General features: G+C 42.9%; 1 protein-coding gene across 5 annotated transcripts in view; it reads right to left on the bottom strand.

The window, feature by feature from the left end:
• The window catches only part of KIF1B (kinesin family member 1B), a 78,385-nt gene that overhangs the window by 15,419 nt on the left and 49,193 nt on the right, over positions 1-13,773 (bottom strand). For 3 of the 5 annotated variants that reach the window (XM_059866862.1, XM_059866863.1, XM_059866864.1), the window contains 10 exons: positions 13,288-13,536; positions 8,237-8,355; positions 6,504-6,589; positions 6,226-6,355; positions 5,733-5,892; positions 5,026-5,116; positions 4,380-4,498; positions 3,798-3,853; positions 1,085-1,193; positions 417-483 (listed from right to left, as the gene is read on the bottom strand). In XM_059866862.1, coding sequence (XP_059722845.1) covers positions 417-483; positions 1,085-1,193; positions 3,798-3,853; positions 4,380-4,498; positions 5,026-5,116; positions 5,733-5,892; positions 6,226-6,355; positions 6,504-6,589; positions 8,237-8,355; positions 13,288-13,536 — 1,186 coding nt within the window. The remainder of the gene's footprint in view (positions 1-416; positions 484-1,084; positions 1,194-3,797; positions 3,854-4,379; positions 4,499-5,025; positions 5,117-5,732; positions 5,893-6,225; positions 6,356-6,503; positions 6,590-8,236; positions 8,356-13,287; positions 13,537-13,773) is intronic. The other 2 variants (XM_059866865.1, XM_059866866.1) reach the window with 1 other exon arrangement.

Genomic DNA, 13,773 nt, shown 5'->3' with positions numbered 1-13,773 from the left:
TTACTCAGGATTATAAAAGGAATTTAAGATGCACTGAAATACATTCACTTCATAGATTATGTGTCATAACCACAAGCAGTGAGAGAGAGCAAATGGAATTTGAGTCCACATGATCCTTCTGTGTCCTTAGAGATGCTGGAGAACACTGAAGGCACAAATCTGGTCCCAGAGGTTCCTGCTTTTTAAAAGGCTTTCCTCTTTCTTAAGTGGGATGCTCACTGATAAGCAACAGGAACAGCAATACCCTGGGGGCCACACAACCTCCTCCCAGCCCAAAGCCAGCAGAGCAAGCACAGACTGGGAGATCCTGCCTGTCACTGCACAGCTGTGTGGGAAAGGAGGTGCAAAGCCCAGGCAGCAGCATCCCCTCCCTCCCTGCAGAGATACACCTGCTGTTCCACAGCTTCCATCAGTACCTGGTGCAGCAGAAAGGTCCCCTGGCAGGGCAGGCCCCCGGTGTGATCCACAATAGCAGGGATGTACCTGTGTGAGACAGGGAACCAAAGATGTACCTGCACAGCAGCTTCTGCTGCCAGCAGTTTCCCCTCCTTGCAGCAGCTGGAGACACAAGAGTGTGCCTTGCTGCCCACTCTCCAAACAGGCTCCTTCTGGCATTAGAGATCAGTGAATCCTGGAAGGATCACCCACTGTACTTCCAGTACTAATGGAAAATTGTGGAACTCCTCAATATAACCCCTGAAGACCTGTCAGGGGAAAACCTTTCTACAGAGATGAACACTGAACAGAGGCTGCTATGTGACTGGAGTAAAGTCTCCCATGTCCCAAAGAATCCAAACTCATGGCCTACACAGGGAAGGTTTCCTGGTGCCTGTGCCTGGAACTTCACCACGGAAAGACCCCTCCAAGTGTGAAAGAAAGTCATTCTATCACTTCAGTCCCTTCTAATGGGGACAACTACTGCCAGCAGATTGGACACCCATCACTACAAACCAGCCAGGCCCCTACCATGGTGACTGCTAAACATCAGCCTGGTCTGAACAGAACAAAGGGGAAAACCCCAGAAATCTCATAAACCACCGTTCTTGAAACACAAAATAAATCACAATATTAATATAGGACTTACTCCCCTGTTGGCTCCAGTTCACTGATCTCAAACCACACCAGGAGGTCGTATTTGCTCACACTCTGGCCCAAGCTGGGCTTGCTCACAGTATTCAGCTTTGTAGCTGGCACTTAAAAGAAAGAAAAAAAACAAAGAATGAAGAAAAGAAGAGTGTTTTACAAAGACTGAACAAGTAAAGCTTATTCAGGACTCACAGAAACGTGCCATTTCAGAGGTCCTACATATTCTGTGTACGTAGGCAGACCACAGCTTTTACCATGAAAATTATGTGCTTACAGCAATCATTATTTCTCTAAGTGTTTTTTAAATCTAGGTTACTAGAATAGAAAAAATTTTTGAAGTTAAATAATGGAACAAAAGTGCATCCAAAGAGCCTGGAAAAATACACAGTTCCTCTAGATCCACGGAGAAGTTTCCTCAAATGTGCATCAGTTGGTTTATGCCTTGACAGCTGGTGATTTAGAATTGCTGAGGTCTGTTCATCTGCAGCATTACTACCCCATAAAGTACATTTCACCTTCCCCACACAAGAGGAAAATAATAGAACATAAAACTTTGGTCTTCATTTCTTCATGTTACAAACTGCCAGACCCCTGCATCACTTTATTAAGATGTTGTATATGTAAAAAGGCAGAACAAGACTTATTCCAGAGCCCTAATCCTGACTAAGTATTTTTCTGGGCTCCTTATCTCTTGGTATTAGTGAGTATAACCAGCCAGATCCCCTCTAATTCCTTTCATTCAAATGTAGGGATAAACCATGTTAAAAAAAAATAATGAGACAGCTTAAATTCTAGAAATAACCTAATACTCCCTCACACATCATACCTTTTAGTTACCATTACATGCTTTCTTGTATCTGTTCACTCATTACATTTTTATAAATGGGAACATTTTAAAAGCTTCGTTCCTACACTCTGACTGGGATTTTTGTAACTTTGATCTTCCATTTTTTCTCCTTTCACATACTAACCTCACTGCTTTTATTAAGCTAAATAATTATTCTCCCTTCTGCCTCTCAAGACCCCATCCCCCCTTGCTCAGGTATTCTTTAGGTTCTCCCACCTTTACATCTCTGTATCCTTTGGCTTCTATCATGACTTAACTTCCTGTGCACTGGAAGGACATAACAACCCCCAGATAAAACAGGTCCTTACAGGAGTGCCTAGGTGCTCTCTTTTGAGATCTGTTTCTTTTCTGGGTAAAACAGCAGCTGCCTCAGAGGGACAGATTTTACAGGAATCAGTTATTCCCAGCACAGCTCCACCCTGGGAGGCAGCGAGCTTGAGGTTCATCGTTTACCTTCCCATACATCACTCAGAGTAGTAACTCTCTCATACCCAATCATCTCATGCAGCTGCACATGAACTCACTCCAGCCAGAGGAACATCAAACACACAAGTCACTCAAGGTTATTGCCAAGCAGAGCAATTCAAAAGCATCAGAAGAGAAAAACAACAGAAAGACACATCTAACTAAACATGAAAGCCTGATTCTAGATGTTCTCACAGACTTGCTCTGGTGCAACTATTAATCAGCATGACTTTTTTTTTTTTGAGTTAGAATACAAATGGAAGTGAGGAACAGCACTGTTAATGGCAGGAAAGGAAGATGAGTGAAAAGGAAATCTATTCAGAACATAATATACCTCTATACCTGCCTGTGTTTCCATATGCATCTCTCATCCCAATATCACAAAACTCTATGCAGAACACAGGAAAAATCAGAGGTCCTGGAAGTTTCAGGGAACAGATGCAGTGACACACAAAAATCTGTGACTCCCAGCACACTGGAGTCTACAGACTGTCTCTATGGTACTCTCTAAAAGAGCCCTAAATTACAGCACAGCATCATCCTTCCATGAGCACAACCATGGCAGCTTCTACTCCTAATACTACTACATGATGAAGGGAAAAGGAATTTGGAAGCACATTCTGGAACTACTTCTACATCTATCACAGACCAAGTCTGGCTACTAACCATCTCGTTTAGGAGCCCGCTCAGTCTGACAACTGGGAACAGGCAGAAAGAGAAAAGGTGGCAGCTGGTCAGCTCCATCCTGGAAAGCAGCCACGGCAGAGGAGGCCAGCACGTTGGCATGCTCGGACAGCGTGTTCAGCACATGCACGTTTACATAGCCAGACATAAGGTACCTAATCAACTCAATTTTCCTTTCATGGTCTGCAGAGGGAATGCAACACACACAGACAAAGGATGGTAGAAATATGCAGGTGAGAGAAAGAGGAAGAAGGAGGAAATTAAAGGTGAAATGGAAAAAAAATCACAAAAAAGTTCAGCATGCATTATTCCAATTAAGCAAAGAAAACCAAGAATCATTTCAACAAGACTCACTCACTAAACGAGAACATGAGAGAGCAAAAAGATTAAGCAATTAATGAATAAGCAAATTTCCAGTCAGTTAAGTGCTCAGCAAGCACGGGAAGAGCCCTAGCCAGATCTCATGGAATATGGTCAATGCCTCAGGAATGGAATTCTACCCCCTAATGAACTAAGCAGCACTTCCTGCAGAGGAGGTCGAGAAGGAATGAAAATAAAACATAGAGGGGGCAGAGAGCCAGCAAAGACATTCAGTGCCTCCTGTAGCACTCGTTCCATTTACATTCCTCGGTGTCCTGGATACCTCAGGAATACACTACAACCTCCATCTGCAGCAGCAGACCTGTGATGTGCAGGATTAGAGAGCTGTTCTCACCTGGCTTTGACAGTGGCATAGGGGGAGGAAAGAATCTTCGAGAAGGCTGTGGAGGGCTAAAGAGAAATGAAGAGTTATCAATACAAAGGCAGTTAAACGTAAGAAATATACACAAATGCACACACATGCATCTTTGTATACACACACCTATTATTGTCTCTAAAAATATCCTCACAACTCTACAAAGACAGGTAAATATCCTGTCAGGAAAACAAGGGGGCTCAGCACACTTCTCAGACTAACCTATGCTCTTTTTCTATCCTAGCTTAACCTATCCTAGGAGCACTGTTGAGATTTTCCCCGAGCTCACAGATCACTGCTGAAGTTCCCAGTATTCCCAGTGCAGTGCTCCAGTCACCAGGGGGTTCTTAGGGTGGACTGGCAGAACAGCCAGCTTTCCATGTTTGACAGGGCAGAACAATTCCATCAGTCACTCCACTGAGTAAACTGGCCTCTGCCAGCACTTTCACCTCCATCAGGAACTCTGCTTGTGGGGCTGTGGTGCACAATTTCAGGAGTACAAAAACTGCATAACCTGAGCATGATCCCAAAGTGCCTTTGTGCCAGGCTAGTGACCAATACCTGTTGAGATCCTGTCCTTGCAGGTGGAGAGGATGCTGCTGATAATGTCCAAAGACTTCAAAGACAATAGGCTTTGTTTTGATGTACTCTACAAACGATTCTGTCACTTCCACAGCAATCTATTTCAAGAGTAAGGAAAGAAAAAGAGACATTGAAAAGAGGAAATCTGTTTAGGAGTCTGTATTTTTCATATCACTTAGTGTCACTCACTGCATTCTCTTGTGGTTTAGGCATTAATTCTACTCTCCAAGAAAGAAGAAAATGAAAGCCTCAGTATCAGGCATTTCAAGTAGAAGAAGAGGAGGCTATATGTAACCAAAGCATTACACAGTTCATAAAAATAGATATATCCAGCTCATCTGAGATCATGAGCACTGCTATTCACATGTATATTTAATTTCCTGAACTCTAGACTGTTTTCATCCTGGAAAGGAAACACAGAATTCAATGGCAGGAAGTAGAGGTGAAAGAAGAGTTAAATTTGCCACCAAGAATCATTCTGTGTTTTGTTTTGTGATGGGGATTACATCATTCACCTGATCACACCTAGTACTATCTATTCCTAATAATTCTGCCTGCCTTGAAGGACACACACAACTCTCAGTGCTGACAGAGGAAGTTACTGCTCATGGAAAGCTTTACTTACATTCTGAACATGGTAAAACCCAAGGGGAGTCCCTCGGCCATTGTTTTTGAGAGGTTCTGTTGAGAAAGCTTCATCATGTCGATGCAAAAAGCTTTAAAAAATAAACCAAAAATCAGCCACCACAGAATGGTTTAATGAAGATTGCTGTGCTCTGAATCCAACCCTGAAAGGAAATCCTAAAACCCTGACAGAAATGTATTCTGCTGAACTTTAGAAGCAGTTGAGTGATGGCCTAAAGCTGGGCATACCATAGTCTTGTGGGACCACAACTGTGGTACTTGTTTTATGTCTTTATACTCCTTTTTATTCTCTTCCTTAAGAGCCCAAGCCTGAGACCACTATCCCTTGAGAGGTACTGATTTCCTCATGCAGGGTCATGCAGCTTTCACTCAAATGGGTGTATGTACAATCTAGTATTGAATTTTTCACATTAAAAGCTTAAAGGCTTAAGAAATCTATAAACAAGTAACTTATGAGTCCACTTTGATTCCTAATTCCTTTCTGCAAAACTTTAATCCTTAACATCTGCTTAAGAGAAAGTGAGGACCAAGAACTCCAGTAAGGTGCTTTTCTCTGCTGTACAACACCTCCACCCATCTGAAAAGTTCTCAGAGTTCCACTGCCCACTGTTCTTTGCTCTCTCTATCGTTATCTCATTGTATCTCTATACTATTAATTGCCTAATGCAAGTAAAAACACATTCTTACTTGAACTGGCAGAAAATATCTGCGTATTCGGGCAGGATGCCACTGGCCTGAAGCACTGTCACACGGAAGGTAAACACACTGCCCAGCTTCAGGTGATCACCAATTTCCTCAGTGAATCCTTCCATAGTCATCTTTCCATCCAAAGTGGCTGACTTCAAGTCTTAGGGAGAAAAAAAACATCTCACATGAAAGATTTTTTTTCTTTTTTTTTTTCTTCTTTCTTTTATTGAAATAGTTCTTCAGGAGACAGTTTAGTCCCATCACATTTTTTTCCCTTTTAAACCCAAATAATTTACTGATAACCAAAAGATCCAAATATCTGGGAAGTTTTTCAGCGCTGTTCTTCAAATGAATCTCTCACGTTCAACCCCCTGGTAACACCTCTCCCTAACCATGACACTCTTAAAGGACACTCAGAACTCCTTTCTATGACTGACTGAAAGTGTCACAAATTTCCCAGAAGTTCTCCAAACACCACATATTTCTTGCTTACCCAGCTCATTCATTCTGTTGATCTCCTCTGGAGGAGTGGTAACCTCTGAATTCTGTCCCTGCCCCTCCACAATCCTTAACTCCTCCAGTGACAGTCCAGACCGAGTCATTGCAACTGAAGAAAAATCACTCTGAAAATTAAATATAAAAGTGGCTTGTAACAGACTTCTGCACTTTCTGAGTTTGCCATCCCCTTCTTTCCCTACAACATGAGTTCTTTATTTAGAAGCACAAGCTACTACACTCAAAGACACCTAAATCAATTTTAAGAATTCTTACCTTATCAAAATACTCATTGTCAAATGAAATTTTAGCTGTTCCAGACTGTCGAATACCAGATCCATAATCTGGGGCTTCTTCATCAGCTAAAAAAAACACAGTGAAAAAAGAAGATAGATAAATAAATGATGGGGAGGGGAAGGGAGACCCCACAGAGCGACCCAAATGGAAATTTTCATTATAATGGAAACCAAAACAGAAAGCAGAAGAGTCATGGAGTAAGTGCTGGAAAAGATCATGCCAGAAACCTATCCATCAGGAACTTGGGTGTGGGAAAACAAGACAAGCTCTCAAGTTTCATTCTGAAAATACTTAACTTCAGAGAATTTTAAGTGCAAACCAACTTTAGTACTAATTTTCATTATTTATTTACTTCTGATTATTATACTAAGGTAAACTAACATCTGAAATTCTGTAGCCATGAACTCAGCTCCACCAGGACTTGCTGGAAGTCTGAAAGATGGATCTGTCCATACAATCTGCTCATTTCACCTCCTCCTCTTCTCAAAGAGCAACAACAACAGAGCCTGGTTAAATGCCAGGGGGTTTTCACAGTGAATGCATAGTCACAGCAGAAATCCCAAGATTCAGAATGTGCTCCAACACTTTGCTTAGGGATCAAACAATGCCATGGCCCTTTTTTAAGAGATCTCCCCAGTTCAGTTTCTGCTAGCCCTGGTGTATTCAGTTCATTTGGATGGATAAATATTTATTTGGAAATATTCAGTCAATGCTAAGGAGACCAAACCAAACTAGACTTCTGTACACATTAAACCAGATTTTAATTCACTTGTTTTAATCCCTGCCAGGGTGATTCTTATACATCTTCAGAGTCTGAGTTTAATTATATGTTCCCATGGAGAGTGAAGCTTCCAGGGTTACCCTACCTAAAGAAGCAAGAACTGCTGGCATTTGGCCACTGCTGGAAAGGGCAAATGATGGGAAGGATCTGTGCTCCCACCAGCATGGCTAAGGCATGGCCCTGCCAAGCAGCCCAGCTCACACTGAGCATTCTGAAACACCAGGGGCTGAGCAGTGACCTGCAGAAAACTCTGGCACGCACACCGTGGCAGCTCAGCACTGGGTGAGGCTGCTACCACCCCGGATATCTACTCCTCTCTTCTGAAAAGAATTCCTGGTGATTAAACACTGTGTTAAAGCAGCTCCTAGTCTCCACGTTTTTAGTGAGGCAATGAAAGGGGAAACTGCTGTTGATTTCTGTTTACACCACTCTGAAAACCATCAGTTCAGGAACTTCTTCAAGTGCTCTCCCCAGGCCTCAGAGGAGCACATTTCTGAACATTATCTGAAGGGATAGCTCGAGCACAGCTAAAACTTGGTACATTTAACTTTAATGCAGGTCACCGAAACTATCAAACCAGGTACCCTTCTGCACTGTTCATACTGGGTGCCAGAGAGAAAAAGCTTTCCTTTGGTTTTCGTTTTCAGACTTAAGGACAGTAGTTAAATCCTCCACTGTCCTAAAAAGCAGTGTTGTATTAGTTGCCAGGTATAACCTTCAGTTGATGACATCATCCTAATTTAAGATCTTTGGTTCAGTAGCATTATTTCAAGACTTATCCATGCTCAGCCCCTATGGTGAAACAACGAATGAAATCATTTCAATACCAAGAGAGAGCAGTGTTCTTTGCAACACGAAGGTTACTCAGGTTTGAGTACCAGGAGAAGGCTCTGGTTTGGCAGCCTGGCCCTCCAGGGCCGCAGTGTCTCACCTGCTATGGCCTGCACAGCCACGCGCAGGAAGCCGCGCACTTCCCCCTTCTCGCTGACCACGGCCACCCTGTGGATCAGGGGCACTGGGTACAGCAGGTTGCTCAGGTACACGAAGGCTCTGGTGACAGGAGGAGAGAAACACAGCCAGCATTAGGAAAGGTGTGCCAAACCCCACCGCAGCTTTGCTCAGCTCTGGAACAGTCAGATCTCAGCCACTGCATCTCCTAGACCTGCAGGAGGTCCTGGGTCCATCCTGCCCACACAGAGCTCTGGCCAAGCCCAGTGCAGCCCCCAGAGGCTCTCAGTCAGAGCTCAGAGGGACCCAGGGCTCCCAGGAATGAGTTACAGACTCGGGGAGAGCGGATGGCTGCATGGAAGGTAACCAGAGATGCACTGAAGTTGTGAATGGAGCTGTTAGCAAGCAGGCAGAATCCATCAGGGAACTACTGATGATAAAGAATGAGGTAGTTGGAAATGATAAATTAAAAAGGAATTGATCTACTGTGCTCACACAGCCTCAATTTTTTACTGAACATATAAACCCACTCTTTTAAAAACAGACTGCCTGAATGTTTTCTCTCTTCTATGTTCCTTTGATAACACTGCGTGCAGAGTAACCAGAAACCCACAATAAACCATAAGTCATCACTTAGGTTTCTTGGAAGATTCCCTGCTTGCACAGATAGTGGAAGACTGAAAGTCTTCACAGGTAAATCTCTTTAGGAACATTTGATTTATTTCTTTGAAAAAACAAAACATAACAAATAAGACATGACAGCACTACTCTAGAGCAACCACTTAGAAATTACAGTTTCCAAAAGGAAAAACAGCATTTAGGCCCCAGAGGGGACGATCCTGCCCTGCACTAACTTGTAAGTTATATACAAGCAGGGTCTGTTTTGGAGCAGTAAGGTAAGCAATTTAATTGTATATATTTTAATTAAAAGTCAGACTAAAGTTATTTAGTTATTTTATGTTTCTGCAATGAATCGCAGTAGTTTCTAAAGCATCAGACTTCAGTGGGATTAGCTTGAGCAAGACATTAAATGTTGATAAACTCAACAAGTCAGCTAAAGAACAGCTCTCAATAAGGGGAAAATATGGAAGGTTTCATTTATTAAATGAGCTGTTTCAGAGTTCAGAAAAGTACTGAGATGCACAGAACTTTAACCAATACTTTTACCAGTTAGTAAATTTAAAGGGACTAATAATGCAATTTTAATGAATTTATGCACATTATATTAAACAACAGTAATTTGTTTTACTAACTTCTTCCTTACAGTTCTTTTTATCAGTCTTTAGTATTATGAATAATTCATTCCTGTAATTTATAACTGTTATTGTTTAACATTCCTATGAAAAGTCCTGCATGACAAAAGAGAAGTGTTGCTCCTTGGGTTCACATGCCCCTTCCAAGGACGAATGAACTCTTTTGAAATGACAAGAAAGTCTAACAGGTGTCAGTCATGAACCAAGGACACAAAAATAATGCTACTAAAAAAATGTGGTGACAAAATGCAACAGAGAAGAGGATGATTAATACAGCTATAAAGTAGCAAAACATAAAATGAAGAAAACCATACAACAACAACAACAAAAAAAAACAACTGCAACATAACACTTCACTAAGATTAGGATTTAATTCCTTTTCAGTCTGCTTCAAAGTGAGGTAAGCACTCATACAGCAGGGGAAGGGAAAAGTGAGTAAATGTCAAGTAACAAAATGAAAAAAGTTAAATTTAATTTTTTCCCTCTAGAATTTTCATTTTTAGCTTTGGAATTTCAGGTGATGCACATCTGAGGAACTAGCATCCAACCACAGTCCCTGAAACTGGAATGGTTCACTTGGATTGGATCAGGGATGGAGTTCCAAAAGGTATGTGGCTCTGTGCTCAACACGAAAAACACACCCAGTTTGAAAAGCACATTTCAAGCCAGGGAGAACAGACATTGCCCAACAGAACAGAAGCCAAGGAGTCTTTGCACTGATGTGCACAGTAGGAGTCTCACTAACTAAAAAGAGTCAGGCATTGCAGAAGCCTTCTCCCTTCAAAGCCAAACGAAAGGAAAGTGAAAACATCACCTGCATGAATAAAAAAATACATCTTTATTTGCAGGGCAAAAGTTCTGAAGGTGCTGCTCAACATGTGACAGCCAAAGCATTCAGCTGGATTAACCCCTACCATGTGGCCATCCCAAGGAAAAAAATGCATTTCTCTTCTCCCCCAGTTTGCTTCCATCCAGTCACCTTGTTCACTGGAATAATTTTAACTTAGAGGAAAAAAAGCACATTATGCAAAAAAGTTTAAAGCTTCCTGTTTGCTGATGAAAATGCTGCATCTCTTCTGTAGAGTGGAGAGCAACTGCACACGTGCTGCACCAAAACAGAGCTGGGTTATGCAGCACTACAGCTGCTTCATCATGAGACAGTGCCAGGTTAGGAGTGGATGAAACCTTAAGGTGATCCTCCTCCTCTTCCCACATCCGTGAGGACTCCCACTCCCCAGAGAGCCCCTAAGAGTCCCCCTGCACTTAGCCCAGCAGACTGAAAGAGGGGAGCTGGATTAGCAGAAAGATTGGTGAGGTAAAATGGCATACTCACAACAAAACTAGAAATTAAATTTAACAAACACAATTTTTTAAAAAACCGAAACAAAACCAACAGAACTCAAAATGATGGCAGATATTTTTAAAATAAACACATTAGGATTTACATAAAATATCCCATAGTCCTCTCCCACCTCCCTTAAAAACAAAGCAAATGCTTGATATGTCACACCATTAAATAGAGTCAATCTAGAAGAAACCCAGCATGCCAGGAAAAATGGCTAAAGGGACCAGCTCTTTTTGTTTTCTTTAAGAGTTACAAATAAAAGACAGTCATAGCACAGAGAGAGAAAAGAAAGTAACTGTGATGGCCAGGGAGTTCAATAACTACATGCTCCATTTCTCCTCCTCCTCTCCTTCATGATCTGCACTTGTTATTGCTGACAACCCCCCAAAAATACTAAAAATCGTTTTATTTCTCCTTCACATTCTATAATGTATCAAGCAGTACACACTTGGAAGTGATAAGGAATTCTGGTTTTGTCACAAACTGAACGCTGCCTTGTGCCCCAGACAATACCTATGGAGATGGACTCCCCTGCTGCTTGTAAGCCACTGTTCAAAAGCAGAACTCTCACACTGGAGGATACAGAGGACTCACAACAGCTCCCACTCAGTGGTGCTGGACAGTCTAACAGCCTCTGCCAACAGAATGGGCACAAGAGAACAACAGGAACAGAAACAATAAAAACCAACAACTGACGAAAAGTCACTCTCTAGCCTCATAATAGGAACTAAGTTCCACCCCTCAAGACATTCACAGCTCTGTACATGCAGCTCACACCATGCAGGCCGGTGCCCAGAGCGCTGCAGGCAGCTTCACGTGCCCACAGACACAGCTCAGAACTCCCCACAAAGCAGGGAATCTAATCTGTGTGCCTGCCAGGAAGCACAAGTGTTCTCATTCCACACTGTATCTGCTCAGCTCGTGCTGTGCTTCCTGAGCCCTCTGTGAGTGAGCATGAACAGCTCAGCTCTTTCCCAGGCTCCAGGGGCACACGGGGCACCCTGGGCTCAAAGGAGCTGACAGCCAGCCCAGAGCAGCACAGATGGCTTTCCCAAACTGCCTCCCCACCTGAACCACAGAATCAGAGTTTGTAAAACGTGGTACCAAGCATTGCACGTAAGGGCACAGATTCAGAGACCAGAGAGGATTAACACAATCTCTTGCAACTTTAGCAATTTTTGTTTAAAAAACAGGATCAAAGAAGTTCCAAGTTTCACTGCTGACAATGCCTGAGGTTAGACAAACACACTACACTGAATTCAAAGCTTGATAAAGACCAGCAAACTCAATCTCTCCTTTTCATAAATTATGCAAACAAACGTTCTGCATTTGAGGAAACTGCATGAAGAGCCCACCATCTTGACCCTGAAGCCTTTCCTGCTTACACTCACAGAGAAGGATAAAGCCAAGTCTGGGCCCTGTTTCTTTGTTCCCCCCTTCTGCTGGCCACAAAGCCTTTTTTTGTACCACACCTGTGGCAAGAACCTTAATGAGGATGTTGGCTTACAGGGTAAGCAAGGAAGCACAAAAGCATCATCAGGGGAGAGGGAAGCAGCAGAGAGAGGAGTCAAGCCACTAAATAAAAATGTTTCTATTTCTTGTAATGAGAAACATGTGCTAGTGAGACATTTACTGAAGAACCAGTGTGAAGAATTACACTTCTTTAATGCAACCTGCTGTCCTTAAGGGTCTACATCACAGACTGAGGTCTGGTAATGCCCTAATTCTTTCTGTTCTGGAAAGCGCAGTAATTTTCTAAAATACACCAAGCAAACCTGTTCCAGGAATTCAAGCACAGTGCCTGGGGAAAGTGCCTGGGGAAAGTGCTGATAAACAGAGACAGTGAATTTCAATGTTGATGACTTTTCACTGTGTAATACTGGCTACAGAGAGTCAAGCACAATCTGAGAAGCCAAATCATCTCAGAGAATACTCTTTTCCTCATCCAGAAAGGACCATTCTTCTTTCTCCACATGCCATCTTTTTGTATGCAGTGAATATTAAACCTGTTTTCAAAAACAACAGATTTCTGGGTTTGGACTGAAAGACTTCCCACCACAGTCAGATTCTCTTCCATGGAAGAAAATAACATGCTACAATTCTGTCTCAGTGAACCTGTAATGGCTAAACAGGGAATTCTATAAAGGTTTAAAGTCGGTATACAAACCCCCATTCATTCCAAGCTGCAACAGTTACCTAGGTTTACTCACACTGTCGCATCTAAGGGTTATTGTCTCAATTTCTACTTAGGTCTTCGTGGCTCCAGACACAGGAATTTAAGACCTAATGTTGAACTACACTCATTCTCTGGCAATGCCAATTTATGGACATGGATATTTTGGCTAGACTGACCCTCTGTGTAGCACAAGGCAAAGCCATAGCAGCCTGCAGCAAGAGCTGGTCCCTTTTGGCCATTCTCAGAGTAACCTCACCAACCTTCCCACTAAAATGAACCAAGGGGATCGGTCGTAAAACGGGTCGCGCCCATCATTGAAGAGGTCTGATCCCTCCTCAGTCCCAACGTCGGAGCCAGTGTCATCCACAAAGGCCTCATCATCAAAGTCCTCCATCTCATCCTGCTGCTCATCTGCCAGTTCAGTGATGTCGGAGTCGGCCGTGGAGAAAGTGGGGGAGGGCGTGCGATCGGCCAGGCGCTCGTTGACGCAGCCATGGAATATGGGGGAGCTGCACATCAGCGAACGGACACCGATTAACAGGGTCAGCACACAGAACTCATCAGCAGCTCCTTGCTGCCATCAGCACAGAGACCCCTCAACAACGAGCAACGGCTTCAAACCACCTGCACTGCGAGGAAACGGGAGGGAGGGGGCTGCCAACAAAGTCAGGGAAAAAAGTGTCCTTGAACGGAGCAGGAAGCAAATGAAAAAGGAATAGAAACATGGCTGAGCATATGGAACTTGA

The sequence above is a fragment of the Haemorhous mexicanus genome, chromosome 23 (assembly GCF_027477595.1).
Source record: "Haemorhous mexicanus isolate bHaeMex1 chromosome 23, bHaeMex1.pri, whole genome shotgun sequence".
Classification (NCBI taxonomy): Eukaryota; Metazoa; Chordata; class Aves; order Passeriformes; family Fringillidae; genus Haemorhous; species Haemorhous mexicanus.
This window is presented reverse-complemented; position numbering and strand designations above follow the sequence as displayed.